The sequence below is a fragment of the Epinephelus lanceolatus genome, chromosome 7, assembly GCF_041903045.1.
Source record: "Epinephelus lanceolatus isolate andai-2023 chromosome 7, ASM4190304v1, whole genome shotgun sequence".
NCBI lineage: Eukaryota > Metazoa > Chordata > Actinopteri > Perciformes > Serranidae > Epinephelus > Epinephelus lanceolatus.
This window is the reverse complement of record NC_135740.1, coordinates 17,306,560-17,334,295: the sequence shown is the minus strand read 5'-3', so window position 1 is coordinate 17,334,295 and position 27,736 is coordinate 17,306,560. Positions and strand designations below refer to the sequence as shown.

Below are 27,736 nucleotides of genomic sequence, written 5' to 3'. Positions count from 1 at the left end.
ATCCTGCCACACACAGTGGAGATAACACTGTTAGTCTGTCTGTGCTGCATCCTGTTTTGGCTCGCTAACAAATCACCACGGTCATTAATACCAACATGGAGATGGACTTTGGCAGGCTGATGGCTCCTGACGAGAATATGATCGGGGCTGTCTACCTTGGCCCTCAGCAGCACACCTCCCTTGCATCACACTAACGTGGTTGCTAGGCAACAGCACTCTGCAGCGGCCAGGGATTGGTGGAGGCCTTTGAATTAATGGTGAGACTACTTCTGTCAGTACATAGTGTTCTGGCCAAGCTGCAGCCCACCATTACAATGAAATCAAGGAAGGGAAGCTTCTTAAAAAATGAGGGGAAGGTAAACATCCTCAGTCCCACACAATTATTCCAGGTGAGCTGAATTACAGAGGTTCTGGAGAAATACTTGTCGCAAAGCGGAGAGGTTGGGGGGAGGAACGAGTCTGAAAGACATGGTGGTTTACAAGTGTGTGTGCATGTGTGGGAGGCGCAGCTCCTCTTCCTCCAGGCTCCTTCAGCTGATATCCCCCGCTGTCTTTCATGTGCTCTCACTGTTGCAGCAGAACACTCACATTTACTAATATTTAAAATATTCCCTGCACAAGACTGTTGCTTTTCTGGTCCTCTGATAAGACTGTGATGATCTGCCTCCACAAATTTGGTTCAGAGGAAGTGGCTTTTTTTGTTTTCTTTTTTTTTTTTTTTTTTTTAATCTTTTCAGCCTGCTTTTTTTTTTTTTTTTTTTTTACTATGAGTGATTTCTTAACACTGAGAGTGGTCAAACAAATTTGGCCCTCACAGACATGCAGCTTGCTGTCTTATCTAAAAACAGCAATTCATTATTAAGAAGAGAAATCCCTCTTCTGCATACTTCACCCTCCCTTCAGGAGTGCTCACACTGATCATCTGTAGTGACATGAAAGCTTTTATCTTCAATTTTTGCCTCCTCTAAATGAAACAGTCTCCCCCAAAAGCCACTTCATTGATTCACAGGCTTATATCTCTGCATACACTTTGCCATTGTGTTGCTTTGAGAACCTGGTGTTAATTACTATGATTTACTGATGATTAGAGAGCTGTACAGAGATTTTGTCATTACATTACCACTCACTGCCAGAGCCCGACCGTGGTTTCCAGGGAAACAGGAAAATGTGAAGCTTTTCAATAGACACAGCCACAGCTTTAAAGAGCGAGGATTGCCTAAGATAGATTCTTCTAGAGACAAACCTGTAGCCGCTGCAATCACTATCAATCAACAGGGGAGACATTCGGACAGATGTAGGTCTCGATCGACGGTGAGATTTTTGCGGTGCTTGACCCAAATGTGAGAGAGAGAGTTATGGAAAGACTTCAGTCTGACTTGGACTGCTGAGGTATGTCTGTTACTCGTGCTTTCCTGCAATTTGTTTCATCCTGTTTGTTTTCATAGTTAAAAGATTTGACAAGTTCTTTAGATTCCTGTGCATGGCTTTGCTTTTATGAGATTATGGAACAAACAGAACTTGATTATGAGCTATGTGAGCACATTTGTAGGGTAGAAAGATGCAATCTGATGTCTAATCTAACAGTGAAATGTTGGATAAAAGAATCCAACATAAAAAATAACATGTAAAATGCATGTGTTTAATAATAGTATATATCCCAGATGACAGTGTTTTACGATACAAAATAAGCATGAGAATAATTTCCATCATATGTATGATGTAACTTGGTTACATGTCAGTGTTTGCATACTTGACATCGACATCGTATGATAGAATATTTTTATCACAAAAACCTTTGTTTTATCCTCTGCACATGCTGGAGCTTCTTATAGTTAGTGATTACAATTTGCACAGTGTGTCAGTGCTGTGTTGTGCCCTGCAGGTACTTCCACCACTTAAATGCAAAGACAAAATGGGAAGTCTGAAAGACGAGATGAGAGGTCTCAGAGAGGACCACAAGCCTTGTGAGAAGACGGATGATGGAGAGCGTCCAGGCGGCTCAGATGGCAGCGCTGAGCCCGAGGGACCTCAGATAAACACGAGTCAAGAGTCAACAACACAAGGGGACTATCAGCCAAAACATCACACGAATGCCAGCTACGTTGAAGAGGGAGACGAGAATGCAAAATCTAAAGATCAAGTGCTTTCAGGAGGCGGTTGTGTAAAAGACTCTACACAGACTGACGCAATTTCTCTGACACAACAGCCTGAAGATGATGAAACAACAGCAGCCACACACAACGACGCGACACTCTCTAATGAGCTCCTGAGTGGTGGGGATGGAGATGGTGAAATTCAGGAGGAGACGTCTCAGGATAAAACCACAGAAAAAGACGCAGACATTGAAAATATATATGTGCCTGTGCCAGCAACCCCAGGCCCCTCAGACCCACGAACCCCAGCTCCTGCCGGCCAGCAACACATGCACACACAGGTCAGCCTGGAGGTGGTCCAGTGTCACTCGGCGGCCACCAGCCCCATGACGCCCCCTGAGGGTGGCAATTCCTTCTTCTTCCCAAGCTCTTTTGGGAAGTCTGGAGCTGTGGGCGCTGACACTAAAGATGCTGAGCTACAGGTGGGTCAGCAGGTGGAGTTCTGCTCTGTGGCCACATCCCCCATGACCCCAAAGACGCCCTCGACCACGGCTTTCCCAGTGCTCATCGGGAGGGAGACGGTGCAGAAGGAGGAGAAAGTGAAAAAGAGTGAGGAGCATGGGGAGAGTGGCCAACAGGAGAGTTCCCCCGCAACACAAAGTCTGGAAGAGTCAGAGAAAGCTGGAGCTTTGAAATTTGCCACATCAAAGGAGCCGAGCGAGGGCCTCAGTTCGAATACATCTCCAGAGAGCTCCACCAGCTGCCCTGCTGCCGGGTTAATAGTTTCTCAAGTAACTCTGGAGGATAGTAATCAGCTGAGTAAGCAGCAGAGGATGGGCAGTATGGATCAAGACATTACAATCCTGGTGACCCACTATAGCAACAATGATGAGGAAGAGGAAGAGAAGGCTGAGTCATCTCTTTTTACCATCGAGCCAGAGATGGTCAAAATAGATGAATATGAGGAACCCGGAGAGAAAGACAATGATGTAAAGAAGGAGGATGGAAAGGAAAATGTCTTCACAGAACCTGCTGCCCCTGATGTACAGGACACCTCAAACACAAACCTGCCACAAAATGAAACCGTAGAATCCTCTGTGTCCACATGTGATGAACCAAAAACAGACGTTAAGTCTGCAAATTCAGAAGAGAAAGAAAATGAAGGTGCACGTGAGTTGAGAGACGTGACAAAGCCTCCTGTCCCTGAATCTCCAGCTCCCTTCGGCTGCCACAACATCCGCACCCAGGTGAGCCTGGAGGTGGTGCAGTGTCAGTCTGCGGCTACCAGCCCCATGACCCCTCCTGAGGGGGACCACGCCTTCTACTTCCCCAGCTCTTTGGGGAGATGCGAAGGTGTAGGCACAGAGACTAAAGATGCTGAGCTGCAGGTGGGTCAGCAGGTGGAGTTTCGCTCTGTCGCCACAGCACCTATGACCCCAAGAACACCCACCGTCACGACTTTTCCTGACATCAAGAACGATGCAAGCATAGAGGAGAAGATAGTGGAGGAGGAGGAGGAGGAGGAAGAGGGTACAAAGGAGCAGGTGGTGGAGGACAAAGAGGAGGAGAAAGAAACCGAAGAGAAAAAGGTGGAAGCAGCTGAAGAGGACACAAAGGAGGCAGTAAATTGCAAGGAGAAATGTGAGGAGCCGGTGCAGGAGGTCAGCTGGGATGAAAAGGGAATGACGTGGGAGGTGTACGGGGCAGTGGTGGAGGTGGCTGTGCTGGGCTCAGCCATCCAGAAACACCTGGAGAAACAGGTGAAGAAGCAGAAGCAGCCCTCCATGCCTCCACCTCCGCCGCTCAACCCCTCAGCCAAGCCCCTCTCATCAGAGTCCATCCAGGGGGGTTCGGGCTCTGGTTCAGGCTCGGGTAAGGGCCGGGCGGGAAAGAGGGGAGACCGGGATGGGGAGGTGAGCCGACGCAGAAGAAACCCCTTCCGTCAGCTGATGGAGAACATGCAGCAGCCACATTGTTGCTCCAAAGCTCACACCGCAGAGTGACACAAGAGTCCTGTTGAGAAAACAACAGCTGATTGGAGGAAGAAAAAAACCCGTGGTGTAAGAAATCACAGGATATACGTGTCTGTGATACACTGATTTACTTCAACGTGACATTGTCGTGAAAGTGTGAGAAGAAAATCAGCTCCTCACATGGGACAGGAAAAGCACAAAAGCATTTAACTTTCTATCACAGAGCATCGAGAACCAGCCATACTAGACGGAGTTTCCTTTTTTTGCTTCTTTTTCTTGGACTTCCATATTTCCATATTTGGAAAATGAGGGTGATATATCAATGCCATCTTTAGCTCTTCTCCTTTAATGTTTTTCACTCAGACCATTCAGTTGTCCGCTGAGTCATGTCGCTGTTGATACTTTTTTCTAATGCACCTCAGAAAATACGAAGCCATGCCAGCCCTTCTCCTGGTCGCTTACAGGCTTCAGTGGAGAGACACGATGATAGTAGAGTGACTCACAGTTTTTGATTGTGATTTATGGCCTCATGGTCAGTCACTACAACCTGAGGTTCATTTTGTTTCCAGAGTACGGAAGTTAGAGTTGATCGTAATGGTGAATTGATCTGTGTGAGAGGAGTTCCTACCACTAGTGCAGGCTTTTGTACGTCTTATACTCTGCTTTTAGATTTGCCACATTTTGACTTGTTTGTATTGTGAAAAGTATAAAAATGTACAGATGACGAGGACAATCGACACCTGATATGAGGGTATTTTTAATCATTACTACTTAGTGTATTTTAATGCCATGATTAGTGATTCAGTTGTAAATTACGTGATGAAGCTTATTTTAAGTGTGTTTTAATTCAGAGGCTGTTACAGTGTCAGTGATGTTGGTGTTCATACGTTAACTTCACGAAAGTGCAATCGAATCCACATTTGGAGAAAGTGATTTTATTCACAGATTGCACTTGTGATACATTCATTTAGATGTCAGTAAAGAGTGAAATAATCCTTGCATTCCGCTGCTTGTAGGAAGTCGCTAAGTCACACTGCATGGGGTTTTATTTCAGCAACAAGTATCTCAAACCCAAAGCAAACACTGACAAATTAAACACTCACAAAGTTAAGCCTTTTGGCGGACATGCTGTCATAAATAAGCAATTCATTCATACACCGACATTATGCAATATTTTCCACTTTTTTTGTTTTTGGATTTTCTTTCTAGTAGCATCAGCTGCAAGAAAAATTAACATTGTGTGTTGACATAACGTATAATACAATTTATTTCAAAGCAAACCAAACAGTTTTTAAACCGTCGCTTAATATGTTAACAAAAATAAAGTGATTCTCTTGTGCAACAAATGTTTTTGTTTGCTTTCCCTTTGCTTCTGTCCAATCTTTTATTGTCTAGATCAGTGGTTCCCAGCTGTGGGTCTTGGTCCAAAAGTCGGTCATGAGTCTGTTCTGAATGGACCGCAAGTGACCTGGGAACATGTGTTTGTAAAAAAACACACTTTATTTTGAAGTAAAGAAATTTCTGGCACAGAGCTTTTATTTTGAAATGCTGTTTCCTGCTGTGGAATGAGTGAATGACAAACAGCTACTTAACAGGCAGCAAACTAGTTCGACAACATGACGCTGAACATTTTAAAATGGGTGGACCTTGAACTAATAACTGAGGAGAAATCTGGACCCTGTTGATGGACCAGTTGGGAACCATTGGTCTAGATAAGACTTGTTTTAAGACATTTTAAAAGGAAGAGTTTGACGTTGGGGAAATATGCTTATGTCTTTGCACTAAATGTGAAGCTACAGCCAGCAGGCAGTTACCTTACTTATGTACTTAGACTTAACACAGGAAAAGAATGCTTCACCCCCAAAACCATCACTTGTGTATCAGTCACTCACCTCGTGTTACATAGAATTCATGTTGAAAACGTTTTACTTGTGACGTGAACATGATGAACAAAGAATCCAAAAACAGAATTAAGTTAATGGGGGCCACCTTTAACAACAGATGTCAAAACATCCATTTACAAACTCTCACACAACTCGTGCAGTATAACCCAAGTCTGATAAATCCAGTCATATGCTTAGCACTTCCCGAATAGACGGCTCTTTCGGACAAGGAACTGAACTGAGAAGTGAACACTGTCACACAATAACACAAACTAACTAATTGATTGAGGCATCGAAAGACCAGCAGCTCCCATGTTCAGCGAGGAAAATTACTGCATTTGTCCACAGAGTCGGATAAATTTCACTTTTAGTTTAATTCTCTGCCTGAAAGGGCCATCTGTTTGGGAAGCACTGAGCAAACGTCTGGATAAATGAACTTGGATTATACTGTATACTTGTATGGCAGTTTCTAAATGGATGTTTTGATATAGTTTTGATGTTGTTAAACATGGACCCCTATGCTTCAATTCATCATGAATTTTCTGTTTTTGGATTTTTCGTTCACCGTGGAGGCATGCGAGAAGAACAAAGCTTTCCTCAGGAATTCAGTGTGACACAGGGTGAGCAACTGATATACAAATAATCATTTTGGGAGTGAAGTGCTCCTTTAAGCTTTGAACAAAGTCAGGCTAGATGTTTTTCTTTGTTTTTTTTTTGCTTCCAGTCTTAAAGCTACGCTAAGGTAAATGTCTCCTGGCTGGAGCTTTATGTGTCAGTGGCATCAATCTTCTCTCCTGATAAGCATATCTTCCCAAATGTCAAACTATTACTTTGACTGTTGGACAACTAAACAGTCAATTTAATAACCAAACCCAATTCCATGAGACTGAGATACTATGTGGTACACTTATAGTGTGTGTATAGTGGAGTAACGTCTCTCATTTTGGTTTTCTGTTGTGTTTTCCCTTGAACTGAATGTTTAGACAAAGCAAATTCATCACCTTAGATTGAATCTTGTGCATGGAGTCAATGATACATTACTAATGGTCACAACAGAAGGCTATGTGAAGACACAAGGACTTCAACACCATCGAAGTGTAATTTGGTCAGCCTGATTACAGAGAAGCAACATAATGTCCATCTGAGGCCTCTGTCAGCGTCACTGTTTCCATCACAGGTCTGTAGTGCTGAATGCGGGGTTATCGTAACCCACGCGAGGATTGTCGGAGCCTTTCTTCTTGCCCCGCTGGGCAAGTGCTGCACCCAGAGGCTCGATGTACTCGGGTGGCCCACTGTCTTTCTCCTCCTCCTCCTCCTCCTCCTGGATCATCTGCTAATGAGGAGCAGAGGAGTTTTGAAACTAGATCGTATTGTAATAAGTACAACTGAACATGGAGTTTAAAATGTAAACTCACCATGGGCCTATCCTTTTCAGAAAAGGTCACATCACTGCTGTAGTCCAGGGAGTTGAGGCTGTGGTGTAAAAAGTCATCAAAGTTATCTCCATATGCACAGTTCATAATTTTATAAAGCGCGTGTGTTTGATTTAAATAAAGGTCTCATGCCAACGTCAGGAGCAGAAAGCCAGCTCCCAATCACAACATGCTGTCATGAGCACACTGTGACAAAATGTTCACATGGAAACATTCCCAGTTTATTAACCAGCACGGCTGCAGAGTGGAGAGTGAGGTCGTGTGTCACTGTGAGCCACCACCTTGTGACCGAGCAAATCACTGCTATCAACAGATGGTGGAGACCGTAGTCACGGAGAGGTTTTCTTTACCTGACTTTGTCCACATCTGAGCTCTCCTCGTCCATGTCCAGGACCATGGTCGTGTCGATGTTGAGGTTGAGGACAGGATTAGCCCTGTTAGCGGGTAATGAAATACACAGGAACACAAACACGTGTTATATTTCATGCCACTTATTCACTCATTTATCTTGTTAATGCTGCTGTCTCCTCACCCCTCCATGGTGTACTTGTTGGTCCCAGGCACCACAGGACCACTTTTCTGGTTGTCAGAAGTCACCATGGATGCAGAGTTCATGGCTTTAGCCGCCTTCAGCTTCCTCCTGTAGCTGTGGTGTGAAGTGAGTCGATTAGTAAACAGGCACAGTACCTCTCATGGATGTTGTTAGATCAGTGCTTGGCTTTACTGGGATTAACTGTGGTTATTATTTAAAGGGAATGTTTTTGCGTCTAGGAGAGTAAAGGAGACAACATTTTTTTAAATTCGTCCAGTATATGGAGAGATCGCTGACACAACAAGCTGCAGTGTAATCCCAAAATGTGCAATTTATGTCAATTAAAAGTACTTGTTTTTGCTACTGACAGGCTAAAATTTCATTATAAATGTAGAACATTACAGAAAGGACCCTAATGAGAAATCAGCTTTCGCTGGTCTGTTTGTTATTGTGAGCAAGTCCTGCTCAAGGAGAAGTCATTCTGAAATCTCACTAGAGGTGACTTGTTGAATGAAAAACGGTGGAAACTGAGAGTTGGACAGAGGAGTGCTGGCGGGAGTTGTTTGTGTTGAAGTACAGAAAGTATAGCTTGGAATTATCTAAAAGATTTTTTAATGCAATAGCTGAACATTTAGCTGATTTTGACAATTTGGAAAATTCAGCGAGATTTCAGAACGAGCTTCTCTTTGAGCAAGACTTGGTTACACTCAATAACAAATAGACCGGATCAGTCAAAGCTACAGAAAAAAACATTTAATTTCTCTGTAGGATCTGTCCCTAATGTTGTCAGACACATATAATAATAATCGGAGCCTGTCAGTGGCAAAAACAAGCACTTCTTGCTACTGACAGGTGCGCAGTTGGCCGTAGGGATCACATTGCAGCCTGTTTCGCTGCTGCAGCTGGAGCAGTAGACTGAATCAATGTGATGTCACGCTAACCACAACAATCACTTCCAGGTAGAGATGTGTAAAATTTGCAAACTTGTTGATTTTTATTGTCATTTTTAGCCTTGACTAAATGTTTAAAAGTATCCAGTTAAACACGGTGATCCGACTTGCTGTGGACGGGGCCAGAGCAGAGAGGAATTTAGCCACCTAGAAAAATCAATATTGGTTTAAATATATGCTATATTTGAATATTTGCCCTTTACCCTTTACCCTACACACTAACTGATCAAGCTCTTGGCAGACCAGCAACTCCTGTGTTCTACAAAGTAAAATTACTGTTGTTGTCAGTAGAGTCTGTTGGCTTTGATGTAACGGCTTCAAGTCACGGCCCACCCCATGCACAACGGCTCTGTCCTTGCCGCAGTGGCCACAGGTTCAGCTCCAACCCATGGCCCTTTGCTGCATGTCATCCCCTCTCCCTCTTCCCCTTTCAGGTTAAATAACTGTCCTATAGATTAAAGGCAAAAAATCCCTTGAAAAATATCTTAAAAAATTGTTCTCTCTAATTGTCACTTTGACTACAGAATATTCCTTTTTTTTACTTTCTGCGAGTGCACATCAATGAAGTGGTGAGAACAGCCAGCACGATGACGAGGCCCGCCACTATCCCCAGCAGAACGTACTGCACAGGGTTTGTTTCTTCTACTACCGCCGATGTCTTCCCCTGAAACACAAGTTAAGAAATCTATCTTCAGAATATTGTTGTATCTGTGCACCTATTAGGGCTTCATTTACACTTTGTTGTAAGATCCAACAATATAGTTCTGACACATTCATTTATGAATTAAAATCAATGGCTACAGCGGCTAACAGTTTGTCACAGAGTCAACTTTGAAATTCTGTTGCTGGTCCATTAATCATCGATGAGTTTGGTCCAAGATACTTTTAGATCTCCAGACCTCGTACAAACCTCGCAGACCTGTCAGGTCAGGTGGCTCTGGATTATTGGCTGTTTCTGAAGTCGAAACTAGACATGGTGAAGCTGCTTTTAGCTTCTGTGCTGCTCTAATGTGGAACATTTGACTTCTTTAAAATCTAAACTTAAGACCTACCTTTGTACCTTTTTATTAATTTTTAATGTTTTTAATCAAATGTGTTAGTTTTCCTTAGCATTTGTTTCTTGTGCTTTTACTTGCACTTTAGGTTGTCTTTGGGTATGAAATGTGCTATATAGATACATTTTCCCTGTCTAAAATGTTAGTAAAATAAAAGTAGTAGTTAGTAGCAGTAGTTTTATCTTAATTAGTGTATGAGCACTTTGATTATATCTCAGTTATGACGTCACTTCTTGATGTTCTTGCTGATTATTTGTGCAGCTAAACAAATCACAGAAGCAAATAAAGTACAATGATGATGCTGTTCTGTGACGATGACACTAATCTTCATCTTAGTTTTCTCTCAGAAATAATGAATGTATGACTATGAGACAAAATTTGAAGGAATTATCATAAATTTTAGCTTCCAATTAGGCTTAATCTGTTATAGTTTTATTTGTAATCATTTGCAACAATCTGTCAAAGAAACGGATTTCCTCATTGAGATCAGTGATGTCTACATGTGGAACTTTGATACAACAATTTGAAAACAAAAACTGCTGCAGTTAACAGTAATTTTGTGCTGTTTGCTATGATTTCCTTTTCAAGGACTGAATACAGTGGAACGTTGTGCAGCATCAGCAACGGGAGATTTATGGACACCTGCTCAAAAAATTCACAACTTGTGATGCTGCTTTAACTCAGTTGAAAAAGTATAACATCACAGAAAAGAGACCCTTTCAGAAAATAAAACTCTGAAACTGCTCATACTCACAATGTCCGAGAGGCCGAGCCCTATGAGCACAGAAGAGTGTTCAGGATCAGAGATGATCTTTTCCACTTCAGTCGAGCTGAGAGCAGTCCCGTTCAAGTAGACAAAATATGCCTCTACGATAGTCTGACCTGCAGCCCTGAGAGAAGAATACAACAATTACAACTACACACCTAAAATAAAGAACCTAAATTAACTATTTCAGCTGTTCTTAATCTAAAATCCCCTGGTGCAGCTGCAATTATCATTCACAATCATCAGTAAATAATTTATCCTCAGCAATGTGATTGTTTACAGGGACACTGACACCACCTAGTGGACAACAGTGCATGGAAATGAAAAGCTGAGAATTTTTTGGAGAGCCTGTCCACACCAGCCAATAGTTTATCTTTACTCGCAGACTGTAGCATTTATTTTGACATACAGTGATTTAGATTTAGAGGTAATGAGGTAACTTGCCTTACGGTTTCAGCACTGTTCACCCTGATTGCAGTAATTTCAACCTTGGCCTTGGTGGCAAATTGAAGCGCACTGGAAATGTAGATATCAGAGAAAACACCAGGTCCCCAATGAGAAACATAGATATGTGTTAACTTAAAAAATAGAAACATTCTCCACTTCACTGTCATCCAATTTAAATTTTACTAAAACACAGCAGAACCGTACTTTGTGATTTTAATTTCATTTTCTTCGACTTCGGCTTTGGAAGATCTGAATTCAAGTTCCACTTTAAATGATTCATCAACTGTGATAATCTGCAACAATAAAAACAACACAAGTATTAACACAGGCTGAGGTCTTACTGTGCATCCTGTGTTAACAACACAGACAGTATAATGCTCATAAACATAAACATGCGAGGGTCATAAGGACAGAGGGATGTCGTATGCTGTAAAGCCCTGTGGGGCAAATTGTGATTTGTGATATTGGGCTTTATAAATAAAATTGAATTGAATTGAAATTGAAACAGAAACCTAGCTGAATGATTGCAGTCACTCACCTCCAGTATGGTGCTGTTTGAGAGGTTACCGGTGTCAGTTGCATTCACTGTTACTAAATACTTCCCTTTCAGGGACCTATCAAGCCCCTCGGTAGTTCTGTGGAAAGTGGGGGAAATCATGAATGGTCATTTTTACTTCTTTTTTGTCAATTTCCATCTCATTGTAGATGGCTTCGAAGTTGTCTTTCTAGTTATTTTGTGTCTCTTTGCCATTGTGGTCTTTTTGTGTGTCTTTATTGCAGTTTTGCAACACTTGGCAGTCATTTTTATTTTGTTTTCCACTATTAATGTTTATTACTACAATTGTTTTTTTTTTTTCTTTGTAGTCATTTTGTGTCTCTTTTTTTGAACTTTGCATCTCCTATCAGGTATTTTGTGTCTCTTTGAGGTCATTTTGTGCATCTTTGTAGTTGAAGCCGCTTCAAGTTATTTTGAGTCTCTTTATAGTTGTTGTGTGTCTCTGTAGTAATCTTTTGTGTCTCTTTGTGGTGGTTTTGAGCCTCTTTTTTAGTCATTTTGAGTCTCTCTGTAGTAATCTTTTTATCTCTTTTTAGTTGTTTTGCTTCTCTGTTGAGGTTTTATGTCTCTTTCTTTCAACTTTGCAACTCTTTGTAGTTGTTTTGTGCATCTTTGTAGTCACTGCATTCCTCTGTGGTCATTTTACATCTCTTAAGTTGTTTTGCAAGTCTCTGTAGTTGTTTGAGTCTTTAATAGTTGTTACATGTCTTTTGGTAGAAACTTTTGTGTCTTTTTGGGGTCATTTTTTGATTCTTTGTAGTTGTTTTGTGTCTCTTGTGGTCATTTTGTGTCTCTCTGTGGTTGTTTTGAGCCTCTTTATAGCCCTTTTGAGTCTCTTTGTAGCTGTAATGTGTCTCTTTGGAGTAATCCTTTTGTAGCCATTTTGTGTCCCTCTCACTGTTTATTTTTCTAGTTGATTTGTTTCTCTATTGATGTTTTGTGTCTCTTTTTGTAAACTTTTTACATTTTATGTATCTTTGTAGTTGTTCTGCATCTCTTTGTTGTAGTTTTACACCTCTTTGTAGTCTTTGATTCTCTTAGTAGTTGTTATGTGTCTTTTTAGTAGTTTTGAGTCTATTTGTAATTGTTTGATTTTCTTTGTAGTTTTTATGTCTCTTTGTAGTCATTTGTAGTCCTTTTGTGTCTCTCTGTTATCACCATGTCTCTATTTGTAGTTGTGTCTCTTTTTTAGGTCATGTTGTGAATCTTTAAAGTGTTTCTACATCTTTATGTGGTTATTTTGCTCCTTTTTGTAGTCGTTATGATTAGTTTTTTTTGTTGTGGTTTTGTATCTCTTTGTAGTCTTTGACTGACTTTCCAGCAAGAAATACTAACAGTCACTTTGAAGAGAGGCTCCGGTCCAGGTCAGAAAGCGAAAATGAGTGCAGCAGTAAACACCAAAGCACATATTCAGAGTAGAATGAGATATAGCAGTATAATGCTGATGAATGACTTTGTACTTACTGAATAATTCCTTTATAAACGTCACCGTCATTTGTGGTTTCAGCTTTGAACAGCAACTTCTTGTTGGTTGGGTCTTTGTTGGTTTCTTGAAATTGGACTGCTGTTACTTGGAACTTAATCTGCCTATTTAGTCCAGAGTCACGGTCTGTAGCCTGAAAGCAGCAAGAGACACAAGCATGAATGTCTGGACATCATGTCCCATGTCTCATTAACAAGCTGGAATCCTGGTAAGTTATTGGTTTTTCATTCATACTCACAGTGACTCTTGCAACTGTTGTCCCCTTACTTGTTTTTTCTGACACCACAACTACAATGCAAACAGAAAAAAACAGGAGTAAACTATCAGTAAACCATATGTTGCATATTTCACATTTGTTGTAAAGAAAAAGAGTAACTTTATTTATTTATATGACTTTTGCTGAATATTTCTTGTTAAGTGTGACAGCATGGATCTTAGTTTAAGGGGTCACTAGCCAAAAAATTCTTCTTTAGATAAAACTGATTCACTCACCGAATACCAGATCTGACAAAATGAATTCAGGAGTGTTGTCGTTGATGTCTTTAATGTCAATCTCCATTTTTGCTGAAAATATTCAGAAAAGGAAAAAAAAAGAAATTAAGTGATGTGAAAAGTGTGTTTGTAGGTCTGTGCCTGACCTATGATTCCATGCTTTTACTTGGAGATGTTACGCTTTTGTTATCTGAATAACTTCACAGTGCTGACCTGTTTTGACACTGTTGTTTTCTCCTTTCTCTGTGTATTCGTCGACCACCTGAGCTTCTATCTCCACCTCGTCACATTGTTCATAATCCACTGTGTGCTCAGGGTTGACTCTGACATCCCCCGTTGGATCCAGGATAAACCAGCTGCAAGGTGTCCAAGAGCCTTCACATCTGCATTTCATGGATACCAGCTCATAGACCAGTGAGTGGTTTCCATCTTTGTCCACTGCTGTGAAGTTGCCAACAGCCCCACTGATGGTGGTGTTCTCATCCACTTCCACAGGGCCTACTGGCAAGAACTCTGGCCTCTCATCATTCACGTCAATGATGTGGACATCCGCTGTCACCACAGCTTTATTCTGATCCATATCTGCTGCCTCTACCCGCAGTTTGTAATGCTTGTGGGCACTCTCGTAGTCCAGCTCAATGTCAGGGTCCACAGTGATGTTTCCACTGTAACCCCGCTCATCTGCAAAGGTGCGAATGATGAAGCTACCAAAGCTTCCTTCAATGATACTGAAAGAAATGCGGTTAAATTCCTTCGTTTGGTCCAAATCCACAGCATGAACACAACCCACAAAGGCACCTGATTGGATGGAAAAATATGGTTAAAATCCAGCCTCACACTTATGAACACTTGAAGGCACTTTGCAAAGTCATATACCGACCTTTATCTCCTTCTTTGACGGAAAAATTGTAAGAGGAGGCTTTGAACTGTGGTGTGTTGTCATTGATATCCTGGAATGCATCAAAAGAAAACATTAACAGTTGTCATCCTCACCAGGAGTGACAGCTTCAGAAGCAACACAGCACCAATACTTTGGTACAAACTGCTGAAGACATACCTCTATATTGATGATAACTGTGACCACGTCGCTCAATGGGGGAGTACCCTTGTCAGTAGCTGTCACATTGACCTCGATTATACCGCCCAGCTCTGGGTCCAGGGCCTCACGATCAAGCACACCTACGTTTCTTAACACATTGGTGTTAGGGTCGATGGTGAAGTTATCACTGAACCTGCTTGGTTCGATTGCATACACGATTTGGCTGTTTACTGAATCAGCATCATCTGCATCAGTAGCCTGTTCAAATGAGAAACATCAGAGAAATGATTAAGAAACTACACTTCTTACTAAATGATCAGTTATATATAAACTACTCACACCATGTTACCTTGAATTCATGAAGAAAAATAAACCAAGAGAACAAGAAAATTCTTTATGAATTGAAGTAATTGGGGCCATGTTTAACAACAGCAAAACTAGGAGGAGTTCTGCTGAGACTCACCCACTCCTGTTGCTTCCCAATCTGGGAGGCGGGATTTTAGTGGAATATATGAGTGGAAATCAAACGCATGTGCTTCCCCAGGTGCAATACTAACCCATGCTTGAGACTATTTATGCAGAAGAGTTTTAAATCACAAGGTTTTAGCCAAAATGGTTTGGGGAAGTACTGAGCATACGGCAAGATAAATGAGACATGGTTTGTACTGCTCGAGTTGTGTTTGTGAAGGAAATTTTGATATAGTTTTACTGTTGTTAAATGGGCACCCTTTTTACTTGAATTCATCAAGAATTTTCTCTGTATTTGGATTCTTCATTCACGTGTGGCATGTGAAACGTTTTCTTCATGAATTCAAGGTAGCACAGTGTTAGTAGTTAAAATACAAATGATCATTAATATTGCAAGTACACTACAGTACATTGCCAATACGTGCGATGTCATGTTGAAGCAGGAGAGGACCCTCTCAACTGTATTCACTACATTGGAAGAATGCTGTTGTCTAAAATATTGTTTTGTGCTGTAGCTTTAATCTTACACACATACAGTAAGTCTGTTCCCAGGTTCTGGGGTGTACCACTGCATTTAAAAAAAAAAAAAAAAAAAAGTTGTATACAGGCTCTTCTGGAACCCTCTGGCTCCAAAAAGAGCTGCACAAAATCTAGTACATTGACTCTAGTGATGGAACCTGAGCCAGCGTTGGCTGGGGCTGGTGACTACATTTTGAAAATGAAAAAACTATAGGATGTGGAGTTAGAATGAGGTGAGGTTACCAGACTTCTGTAGCCTGCTCCTGATCTCTGCTGCAGGCTGGAGGCTACACTAGCTGCTGAGAACATAACAACCAAATCTTCAACCAAACTGTTGGCGGTGAAGTTTGCCTGTCTTTGGTTCTTCTGTGTCAGTTTAGATCTTTGATTTTTTTTTTTTAAACCTTCCATCATGAGATTGAAAATTTTATAGTGTAAAGTGCTACAGTGGTTAAATGCTTTTTAAAGACATCTCTTAATTATAAATTTGGGGCTATAGCCTAAATATGATTAACAGCCTCAGACTAAAGAAAAAAAAAGAAGTCCACATCCTCCATTCCTAGCGTTTAACATCTTAGTTTTCATTTTCCATTAACACAAAATCTATGGGATTTAGGTTTATTTCTTCATTGATACAACACTTTAAAGGAGATATAAGTGACATGCAGTGCATACAAGTCAGATTCTGAGCCGGGATTGTCTAAACACAGCTCTCGACATGAAGATGGCTGAGCCGCTGACTAGCAGCTAACGGTGCTAGTGGCTGATAGTGCTACCAGTGCAAACAATGCTAACAACGGCAACAGTGCTAATGGTGTTAACGTGGTGGAGAACCGAAAGCTGAGCTTTACGCTTATGCAACAACGCTGTTCCATCACCATGGATGCGTTATTAGCTGTAACCGTCATATGAGTGCAGTGCAAAGCAGCCGCGATTGTTGCGGGATACACACACAGGAACTCACATGCTGACTGTCTATCACAACAAAAAACAGAGAAGCTTGGATTACAACACACACCAAAGTACTGTGACTTCGCACTTGGTCTTTACATAGCACATCTTGGTTTGCTGCTATAATAATGCTCTGAATGTCGCATACAGTACCTTTAAATGAATCAGAAATTCCTGTTGTAAATAGCATCAACACCTATGAGATGGAAATATTTACTGTTCTCTTATTTTTCAAACCCACAATTACCTCAATTGTAACTTTAAGGTCTTCACCCTCTTTAACAAACTCCCTGTAATACTCTCTGTTGATGACTGGGGGTTGGTCGTTGATGTCAGTCAAAGTGATCTCCAGCACTGTTGACCCTGGCTTGCCCTCTGTGTCTCTGGCCTGCAGAGTGGCCGAATACAGAGATCTGACCTCACGATCCACCAGACTAGCATTCTTCACGTAAACCGTGCCTGTATATTCTTCCACGTCAAAATACAGTAGGCTGAAACACAGATACAGGCAGTTCAATGGTGTTGTCTCGTTAGCATGACAGCACAAGGTGCACAGTGACAGTGGGGACATTCAAATAAGCAAATTAAGTGGTTTGGCATACATGCTGTCTGGAAGAAGTCTGTAGGTGATGTTGCCTTGATCCATTGTGTCAGGATCCTCTGCCTGGGAGACAAAAAAACAACGTGTGCCCCTATGAGTGCTATTCAGATGTGTCTTACATGTATACTCAAACTGAGTAAGAATCGAGATAGTAAAGGACTTACAGTAATGTTGGCCAATATTGTCCCAACAGGAGAGTGCTCAGGCACCGTCAACTTATATGTGTCCTGTGGAAACTTGGGGCTGTTGTCATTAGCGTCCTTGATGTTAATAGTAACTGTAGCAGTGGAGCGGAGGGTGGGTTCATCTTCATCTATGGCAATGATCTGCAGCAAAACACGAGCATAAGGAACACCTCAGACTGGTTAAGAAGAGAATCACATTGATGACCAAAAGATGAAAGATGTTACTAATCATATTCACAGACTCCTAAGCAGTTTCTGATTTTTCTTACTTGTAGAACCATTTGCTGTGTCACTTCATAATCCAGTTTTTGGGGCTGCTTGACCAGAAGCTGAACGATGCTGGTTGACATGGTGGTTGTGGGTTCTACGGAAAACACGTCCTTGTCTTCCCCCTCCAGGGTTAGTTTAGTTTTGGAAATCTGTGAAAAGCCAAAAAAGAAGATTCATACTTGATCATTGATGCACTCCTTATCCAGGAAACCTGCATCTTTTTGTCGAAGGATGTCGTCTTTTTTTTGTGATTCTTTTTCTCACCTTATCCAGATCTTTGACAGTCATGTTGAAGGAAACAGAGCTCAAGTGCTCAATGACCTCTCCTGTGAAGTGACTCTCATTTACACAGGAGTGTCCACACATGTAAAACTCCGGCGGGTTGTCATTGACGTCGATGATGCTGATCTGTACATCTGCTGTGGTGCTGGCATGGATCCCGTGGATGTTTTTATTAACCTCAGTAGCCTGAAATAGAACAAAATATCACAATTCCACAGTTACAGCATTACCAAAATAAAAGTTCTTAATCAAATAAGATCTCACGACTCAAAACATTTATTTTTGGTTATAATATAGAGCATTCCAGATTTTATTATGATTGACTGAGTCACGTTTGAGGCATTTATAAAACACTCTATAAACACACAAATGTGACCACATTACAATTTTAGTATTACTGTGCCAATTAGTCACCTGTTGTCATATGGGACACAAAGCTAAAGAGGGCAACCACCAATTAACTGCTGTACCATTTATCATCCCCCAGGACGAGAGAAGTATGAGTCAGAAGTACAATGAATGCACAAAAAACACGAAGATGCCGAAAAGAAACAAACAGAACCTACAGGGATTTATGCTCGAGCAGCCAGGGAAACCACTGTCATGTCATGTTGATGGAGAAATTACTGTCGTTGCCGGCAAATCCACCAGCCTTTTATCTCCACCCAAAGCAGACAAACTACACAATGATCTATGGTAAGTTAACAGTGCCACTTAAGCTACCTTGCATGTAAAACACAGCTTCTTGTGGCTTAATGCTTAATTATATTTCACAAACTGCAGCATGCCTCCTTCTTTGGTTTGGTGTTTCAAACATAAATTACATTATTGTAGGTTATATTCAGGAACAAAGGTCAGGCCTGTTTAATTTCCTGTTTCTATGTACCTTTACAGGTGTATCTGACCTCGTTTTCACAACCCTCCCTCAGAAAACCCTTGACTGCTCCCTCACCTCTCATTACAGGAACCAGAGGAGGGACGATGAAGCTATGAAGTCTTATCAAGACGTTGCCCCTGCGCTAAGTCTCACTTCCTTGGTTCTTTGCCAAGAAACCTCCATTTGACCTTGTGCTCAACTCCTTTTCAATAAGAGAAGCACACAGCAGAAGGCTGTCCCTCCTGTCTCCTAAAGGTGTTCTCCAAAACTCTTATTTCACGAAACATTTCTACTAGGGCTGATCTGAATGCTTTGCAGCTTCAATTGTTACCATGGAAATTGACGTCTAAATTAGTATTCGAATGCTTTGATTTGTTTTTGGAGGACATTGAAAGGAGGTAACCAGTGCCTGACACGAATTAAGCAAGTGTCTTCAGCTCAGGCATTGACCCCCACTTCAGGCAAAGATGGCTGTCCAGTGAGGAAAAGGAACAGGTGAGACGTATTGCAGATGGTTATCCACAGCTGGTGAATGTAGTATAGCACTTGCTTTGCATCTAGTGATGCAGCCTCACCAGTGGTGTTTGAGTTATTAATAACTTAGAGAACCATTGCGTGCAATAGTCCACCTTCCACCCCCCTCTCTCTTTAGAACTGAATAGACTCAAAGACCAATTAGAGGATTGGCAAAACTGATTTCTAACATGTAAGAGAGTTGAATGACAATATCAGCCTACCAGCATCTCCAACTAGCTTATTAACAGGTTACATCTTGTTTGTGTAATTTGTGCACAAACAGAAATGCAAAACGACTATTTCAGCCAGAGCCACTTTAGTCAAAGACAAGTTTATTTCCATTTGTAACTCGATATTTGGCAGTATGGCTCTGTTCTGGGACCTCTCTGTCCTTCCATGTGCCTACGTGGAAAGCCGAAGGCAGAGAGAGGACACCTCTCTGCCCTCCATGAGCATGCGAGGAAAGCCTAAGGCAGAGAGAGCAAACCACCCTGCCCTTCCATGCGCCTACATGGTAGCCTAAGGCGGAGAGAGCAGCAGCAAAGACCCTCTGGGTACAGAACAGAGCCAGCAACAATGTCAATGTCAGAAATGACATTGATAAGTCAGGTACAGCATAGAAAAAGGAAGAGCTGGGGTAGAAGTGGGCTGCAAAGAGGCTTGCAGAGGAAGCAGCAACTGTAGGCAGGCTAAAGCAGTTTAAATAGGGCGCCCTGAATGAGATTAGCCAATCATGTGATCCATCAGCTGACTCCCCTCTATCAATCAGCTGATGGAGCTGGGATGTGAGCTGAGCTTGATACCATGGCCTTCCTGAACTAATGCTATGCTCAAGTCCAGTCAGGACCACTTTAGTCAAAGAAAACTTCTTTTCCATTTACAATTTAATATTTGGTGGTATGGCTCAGCTCTAGGACCTCCCTGCCCTTCCACTGGGAGTTACATGCTGGAACACTGACTTGGCCAGGTTCACTGGGTACAGGAATCTTGACACTGTGAGATTTCTAGATAACCAGCAGAAATTTGTGGTAGGTGGATTTTTTTTTAACCTTGGATAGAGCCAGGCCAGCTGTTCTCACATGCTTCCAGTATGCTAAGGTAAGCTAATCACTTGCTCGCTAAAGTATTCCTTTAAATCATGGTAATAACTTTTTTTTTAACTAAAGAATGAAAATCTTTCAGAACAAACATTATTTATGGACCAAAACTGATGTATTACTTAAAAAATGAACTGTACCTTTACAGTCAGGGTAACACTGTCACCGATAGCTTCTCTGTCAATGTTTGACAACACAGATATGATGCCATCAGTTGGAGAGATTGTAAACAAGCCCTCTGCTGTGGAATCTGTCAAACAATGTGGAAAAATCAAAAACATGTTTCACTCATTCAGTGACAAACACAAATAGTTTTCACTGAGTTGATGAAGCTCACCTTCAATGGTATAGATGATATCATCATTGACTTCTAAGTCCTGGTCTATGGCAGTCACTGTAAACACAGACAGGCCCTGGCGAAGAAAAAAAGTCTCTTCATTTACAAACAACTTAAAAGCAGGTGTACTGCCTGTGGATTTGTATCACACAATGATTTGCAGCAGTTTTGTCCAACAAAATGACCAAACTTATTCATTTAAGCCTGGGCTCACACAGGGACACATAGCTACATGTACATGAGAATTAAAAGCAGACGTCAAGCAAAGAAATGTGAAAATGTGTCATAACTGAATGCTGGAATGCACTGGATGACATATAGTAGATGGTAAAACCTTAATTTCCTCTTCATTTGCTCTTTAAAAATTAAAATCAGTCCAGTTAAGCACGTTTTTTCCAATGCAGCACTCTGAATAAAATAAATCAGCACTCACCGGTCGAGAATTCTCTTCAACTCTCCCGATGTAGGGAATACCAATGAACAGTGGGTCAAGGTCTGGCACATCCACAACCGTAATGATGGAAAAAACAGTGCTTGAGTGGAATTTGGTGTCAGTAAAATAACACTGGCCTCCACCATCCTGTTACGGGACACACAGGGATGTTGAAATTAGGAAAAAAAAAGTAGAAGTAGGTTATAGTAAGGCCTAAGTAATAGAGATTTTCTGCTTGTACTAGAAATATTTTACATAATTATAGACTAGTAAAGTGAAATTTCAAAATAAAAAAAGACATGTAGTAATATAACCACTGAGTATAGACAGAATGAATAATGACATCAAAGTTGTTGTTTTTTTTGGCCTGTTCAAGTACCTTTACTAAACTGATTTGTATGTGTGCAAAATTTGTCACTGGAGAGGTGTTTTCACATGGGATGATGAGTGATGTCCGTGTACTCCCCTAAAATCTGAGATTCAAATTTAGACCAGGCAAACTTGCAGACTTGTCAAATCAGATTTTGCGTTGGCGTCGTAAAAGTTTTGACAGCGAATATGGTGTTTAGTTTTTTTATTTTTTATTTAAACTGTAATGACTGTAACATCATAGCAGATGATGCTAGTCACCAACTTTGGTGCACGACAGACTCCTCAGCTGAGTCCAGGTCTGACTGAGGCTCAAACATGTATCTCTCCTATCGCTAGTCTCACATAGCCAGACCTGTCTCCACACTTTGTTTTAGCGCTGTGCCAGCAATGGACAAAGAAAAAGCGAAACCCACTGCAAGTAGCAGTGGTGGGCGACGTGGATCCAGACATTCTCAATGAGGGACAAAGAGTAGATCTGCCTCCAGCCCCTTTTCAGAGTTTATTAACCATAGCAGAGTATTCTGACATACTTTGAAACGTGCCTGGAGGGGGACTTTGAATGAACCGTCCCGTATCAAGGACTATTCTGACATTTTGGGAAACATGCTAAAGAAGATCGACACCAGTCTCATATTTGCAAGACACAAGACGTGTATTTCCTTGCTTCGTTACTGCGTAGTACTTACAGTTGCGTTAATCTTCAGCCGATAGAAAGTGCTCAGCGCAGTAAAATTCAGACGTCCACTTAATCTGACTTCCCCAGTTGTGGCTGAGATGCTGAAAAGACTGAAGCCATCATTTGGAGTGACCTAGAAAATACAGTGTAAATTATACTTCAGTAAAGTTAAAGGAAGATCACATTATGACACTAATCAATTACATGATTTACAGAGGAAGCTTACTTCATCAATGCTGTATTTAACAACACCAGCACTTGAAGTGTCTGCATCTGTTGCCTGCACCCTAAACAGAGATGTACCTACTGTGGCATTCTGATGAATTGGATGGAGATAAAAACAGACAGAATAAAAAACACACACAAATGTCTCTCAGCATTAATAACAGTGTAAGAAAATTTGACATCATGATGGATTGGCAGCAGATGCTGGTGTAGAGAAGTCGATAAACAAATAGGTTAAAATTATTCTTAACATATTTATGTTGGACTTACTTCTTGGACCGAAGCATCATATGCCGCTTGCAGGAAAATGGGTTTGCTGTCGTTGGTATCGTTTAATATTATATTTAAGGTTCTGCTTATCTGAAAGACAGTGCATGGTGTACTCTTTTAATATGACTAACAAACTGATATTGAATGAATTACATTTGGAGAATGTAGGAGAATGGAGTGAAAATGAAATAAAATGTCTACATGTATTTTATGACATCTGGAGAGACATAATGAAAAAATATCAAAAGGCACACAGAAAAGCAAGAGCATCTTTGTTTTATAATTTAATTTTAGCAAATCACTGCAACCCCAGAATTTTATTCTAGGTAATAGACTCGGTCAGTACCTCCAGACATTATTTTACTGATACCTCACAAGAGATGTGTGAGACGTTTTTAAACTTTTTAAAAAATAAAGTCAAGTGAATAAGGCAACAAACTTCCCATTGCATTACTACTATGATGCACTTTTTTTACTGGCCTCCCAAAAAACACCACTGAGAGACTTCAGCTCATTCAAAAAAACTCTGCAACTCGACTGTTAACCAGAACCAAGAGGAGAGAGCACATCAGGCTAGTCTTGGCTGCTCTGCACTGACTTACTGTTACATTTAGAATTGATTTTAAGGTCCTCCTCCTTGTAAACAAAGCCTTACATGGGCTAGGACTGAGCTACATTGCTAACACCCTTATCAACTATTTGCCTCCAAGAACACTGTGATCATCTGCTGCTGGTTTATTGGAGGTGCCCAGCAACTAAGCGTCTAAAGGTGATCATGCTTTTCCCATCAGTGCTCCTCCACTGTGGAACGATCTGCCAGAGGAGATAAGGCTCGCAGAATCAGTGGCTTATTTTAAAACCCATCTTTATAGACCCGTTTTTATGTGATGTCATCTTTATATTTTTTTAAATTTTATTTTACTATTATCCTCACTCTGCCCTAGTTTTGGTGTGACTGCCTGGCTTTCTGTTGTTAGAGTTTCTGCCTTCCATGCATATGCGAGGAAAGCCTAAGGCACAGAGAGCAAACCTCCCTGCCCTTCCATGTGCCTACACGGAAGCAGCAAAGACCCCCTGGGTACAGAACAGATCCAGCAACAGTGTCAATGTCAGAAATGACGTTGATAAGTCAGATATAGCATATGAAAGGAAGAGCTGGAGTGGAAGCGGGCTGCAAAGAGGCTTGCAGAGGAAGCAGCAACAGTAGGCAGGCTAAAGCAGTTTAGCCTGCCTACGCAGTTTAACCTGCCTACGCCCTATTTAAACTGCTAAAGCAGTTTAAATAGGGCGCCCTGAATGAGATTGGCCAATCATTTTAATTTTATTTCTTTTTATTTTATTTTATTTCATTTTTTAATACATTTGGATTACTCAACACTAAATAAAATGCCACTTACACTATTGAGACCATCAGAGACAGTAACTCCAAGCGGCATTACATTAGAGGCCTAGAATAAAAAAAATTGAAAACATATTGATAAATTGGAAAAACACATACAGAATCAAGATGAAACTTTTAAATACTAAAGGCTCTACTTCCAAGGCACCATACCTCTCTGTCTAGTTCCCTTTTGACTGACACATCTCCAGTGGCACTGTTTACTGCGAAATATGCGGCATTGGGCTCAGTGAGTGCATAAGTCAGCCGGTCGTTGTCTGCATCTGTTGCGTTTATACTAAACGCATAGGCACCTGTGACAACAACATCAGATGAACATATATAAACATGGGCAGTATTTGTTTGAATATAAAGTCACAAAAATGAAACAAAAACAGTTTCACACACACAGACTGTATATACCTATGGGGGTGTCTTCACACACATGGTGAACCAAACCGTTGATTGTAGGACTGGTATTTGCTGTAGAAAACACACAGTGTAAGCTGAATGTTAAGTGTTAATGTAAAGACATAATTACAAAATGACCATAAAAGTAACTGAATACTCACCATTAGTTAAGCTAATAAGGCACAACAGGAACATACTTCCTGTGATCCCCCTCATGTCTGCAAATGAAAAGAAGGAACAATCTGATCAGTAGAGCTGATAAAACTAGTCAATTACCAGAAGATAAGTTGTCAACTATTTTACTAGCCATGACAATATAATAAGAGTAATATCAGTCTACTGCCATGCTAGTACTTCTGTGAAGTTGCACAGTGTTGCTTTGAGTTAAATCCTAACATCTGCATGCTAAAATCATGTTAAGCAGGAATCGAGTGCCTCAGGAATGAGACCTACTGTAAAACCCACACATGAGTTAAAATTCTACCACTCATGGTTCCCTAATCTCAAAGTAAATCGTTTTTGTGTTTTTGGTTAAATGCCTGAAATAAGGTCTGCGGTTAATTCAAGCTTAAAAGACAAAAATCCATCAGTAAAAACCCCACTCATTAATGTTAAAGTTTCTATGTGCCTTAAAAGAGGCGGTTGCTAACGAGTGGCTAAATAAGACTACTGAACATTGTCGCGCCGAGCCGCACCCAACACAGCTTTACAGTCTTGTTATCATGTGTTGAAATTAAGTCATGTGACCATAGTGTCATTTGTTTACAGCCTAACATTAGCATTTTACTCCTGCTGATTGCGTTTAGGCTTTAATAGTCATGGAAAATGGAGTTCATTAGTGAAGATTAGCTTGCTGAACAAACATGTAGGTATCATCAACATTTGTTTGTCACAGATCTTATTTTCAGCAATAATCCAAAATCCAATGGAAAAATCCCAGAGGCCTTTTGACGATTGAAGCAGGCCGATAGTAACTTCTGCGTCAGCCTACAGAAAAACATCATCCCTGAAGCACTCTAGAATATTTACCATGTTCACGGCCAAGACTTCATCTTCTATGTGCTAGTGTTTGTTTACAGTGAGACTAAAAACCAACATTTCGGCTTATCTCTACAAACAGATTCTGTTTATGAATCAGGTGATAAAAAGCTAAATAGTCGCCACAGCAGACAACTGATGGACTCTAAGATTACTTTTCGGCCCTTGTGTTCCGCCTATTTTGCTTGCCTCACAAATTGTCTACCTGCATATAACCAAAGCGCACTCAATTGTGATTGGACTTCTGTGACTACAAACAAAAACCAGAAATACCAAAATGTTGTCCCACTGCCTTCAGATTCTGCGCATATATACAGATATCTGTGAACTGAAATAGGCCTGAAGTTGTGGGTCAGCCCACTGACCAACATGCCGACATCATGTCTCGCTCAACTCGGGTTCCAACTTCTTAAAACTTTGTTTTTTGACTTCTGGTTGGACAAAACAATTTGAAGGCATTTTTTAATATTATCTGCTTCTTATAGACTAAATGCAACAATCAATAATGCAAAAAATTGTAACTCGCAGCCCTACCAATAAGACAAAAAAAGATGACTGAGATGTTTTTAATAAAATTCTGACATTTCATTCATTCATTCATTTCATCTGTCTCACTTATCGAGACAACTTGTGGTAAAAGATATTGACATTAAACATTTTATTCCTCATTTAACATAAGTAACATGTATGACCTAACTACGTGCACTCAAAAGGGCAGAAAACAGCTCTTGCCCTGATTTCTGTGGGTTGAAATTTAACAGCATATTGCACACAGCTGCACCCAAATTAGCAATATCACGGCAGGTGTTTCCATCACCCACTGTGACATCACTGAGGGGAGTGTCATAAACATGTTGAAAGTTTCATTACTGAGAAAGCAGAACAGCATCAGCTTTCTGCCCTGTGTGATTTCCTCTTTGATTTTGATGACATTGGAGGATATACTGCCTGCTCTGGTGAAATGATATCAAACTAGAAAATAAGTTTACACCTTATTTTCCAATGTAAGCAAGAACTTGTACAGTAGAATATTTAAAACATTTGAGTAAAACAGACCAGACAGACCAACAACACGTAGGACATTTTACAGTATGCCTCTCGGCTGGATTTAAAATTGATAATTCAGTTTGTAAATCTTAAATTAATTAAGGAATTATCACCTTTTGGTATTGAGAGAAGCCAGAGTTTGTGTTAATGAATCTTTGTATGAATGATTAAGGCTCCCTTAATCTCTTTTATCATTTTGCCACCAGTTCCACAGTTTCTTTTGGTAGGTTTGGATGTTCTGAGTGACAACCAATTTATAATAAATATGAGAATAAACTGGCTTTAATGCTGAAACGTCAGAGGATGGATGGCTCCACGCTTCTGAGAATTGTTCAATTTTAAAATGTATCTATCAAAAGATAAGCATGGGCTATAAATGTCCCCTTCAGTTTTACAGTACAAGATATTTTACTGTGTCGGATTACAGAAAGCAGCAGAGTTTCCAATCTATTCATGATCAGCACTTTTAAATACACATACAGTATATTTGACAAACCATTCATCATCCTATATGGTTACTAAAAGTGTTGCACTAACTCTTCAAAAAGCTAAATCTAAAGTAAAATGTAGCAGTCAGACTTACCGGACGACATTCAAAGAGGAGCTTCTCCTTTACTGATGTCAAGATGAGACCTTTGCCTCTTGTTCCTCCTGGAAATTATCGTCTTGTAGTTGTAAATATAAATGATTAACAGGAACAAGAAACGCACAGCCAATAACACGGCACTAAACCTCCTCCCTGAGTGTGTTTGTTAAAAAAACATACAAAAGCGTTGCACTGAGGAGAAATAGTTGAAAATATCCACCTGTTGTTTGCTCTCAGACATGGCAACATTATGGCTGTTTAATTACGGCTGGGTAGTAATGAGAGACAGGACCAGGCAAACTCCTCGGCCCATCATTGGCTGGCCAGCCCTGTCACCAGTAACACATGGCATCCTGCCATACTGGGTCACCAGCGTCCATCCATACCAGAGTCGTTGAGCTCTTTTGTTTGAAGGGGGTGCTTCTGTTGTCATGGTAACAACAACAGTCTCTTTGCCTCCATTGAGCAAAACCCACTTTTCTCAAACATCCCATC

At 40.8% G+C, this 27,736-nt stretch overlaps 2 protein-coding genes across 3 annotated transcripts; one reads left to right on the top strand and one right to left on the bottom strand.

Moving 5' to 3' along the window:
- Window positions 1-978: 978 nt before the first annotated feature.
- On the top strand, window positions 979-5,412 carry gprin1 (G protein regulated inducer of neurite outgrowth 1). The gene is made up of 2 exons (XM_033633089.2): window positions 979-1,389; window positions 1,883-5,412. Exon 2 carries the CDS (start codon window positions 1,913-1,915, stop codon window positions 4,094-4,096), a length of 2,184 nt encoding a protein of 727 aa, XP_033488980.2. The 5' UTR covers window positions 979-1,389; window positions 1,883-1,912; the 3' UTR covers window positions 4,097-5,412.
- On the bottom strand, window positions 4,983-27,339 carry cdhr2 (cadherin related family member 2). Of its 2 annotated transcripts, none has more exons than XM_033633087.2 (31): window positions 27,239-27,339; window positions 24,732-24,788; window positions 24,583-24,642; window positions 24,334-24,473; window positions 24,179-24,229; window positions 22,782-22,871; window positions 22,513-22,602; window positions 22,297-22,419; window positions 21,239-21,385; window positions 20,806-20,881; window positions 20,609-20,718; window positions 17,961-18,164; window positions 17,696-17,845; window positions 17,406-17,567; window positions 17,243-17,304; window positions 16,888-17,131; window positions 14,721-14,960; window positions 14,544-14,613; window positions 13,877-14,461; window positions 13,664-13,735; window positions 13,410-13,459; window positions 13,153-13,304; window positions 11,671-11,767; window positions 11,337-11,425; window positions 11,130-11,201; window positions 10,674-10,809; window positions 9,407-9,528; window positions 7,915-8,028; window positions 7,733-7,816; window positions 7,365-7,422; window positions 4,983-7,282 (listed from the first exon to the last, which is right to left on the bottom strand). In XM_033633087.2, exons 1-31 carry the CDS (start codon window positions 27,246-27,248, stop codon window positions 7,121-7,123), a joined length of 3,879 nt encoding a protein of 1,292 aa, XP_033488978.1. In that variant the 5' UTR covers window positions 27,249-27,339; the 3' UTR covers window positions 4,983-7,120. The 2 variants fall into 2 exon arrangements, with proteins under 2 accessions (XP_033488978.1, XP_033488979.1); XM_033633088.2 differs by having other exon boundaries at window positions 4,983-7,279.
- Between the last annotated feature and the right edge of the window lie 397 nt (window positions 27,340-27,736).

Coding starts and splice junctions, on each gene's coding strand:
- gprin1 (XM_033633089.2), top strand. CDS start 1,913: ATGGGAAGTCTGAAAGACGAGATGAGAGGTCTCAGAGAGGACCACAAG.
- cdhr2 (XM_033633087.2), bottom strand. Junction 14,614..14,720: donor CAGTTATCATCAATATAGAG/GTATGTCTTCAG, acceptor GATGCATTCCAG/GATATCAATGACAACACACC. Junction 11,768..13,152: donor GTTTATAAAGGAATTATTCA/GTAAGTACAAAG, acceptor CACTTTCCACAG/AACTACCGAGGGGCTTGATA.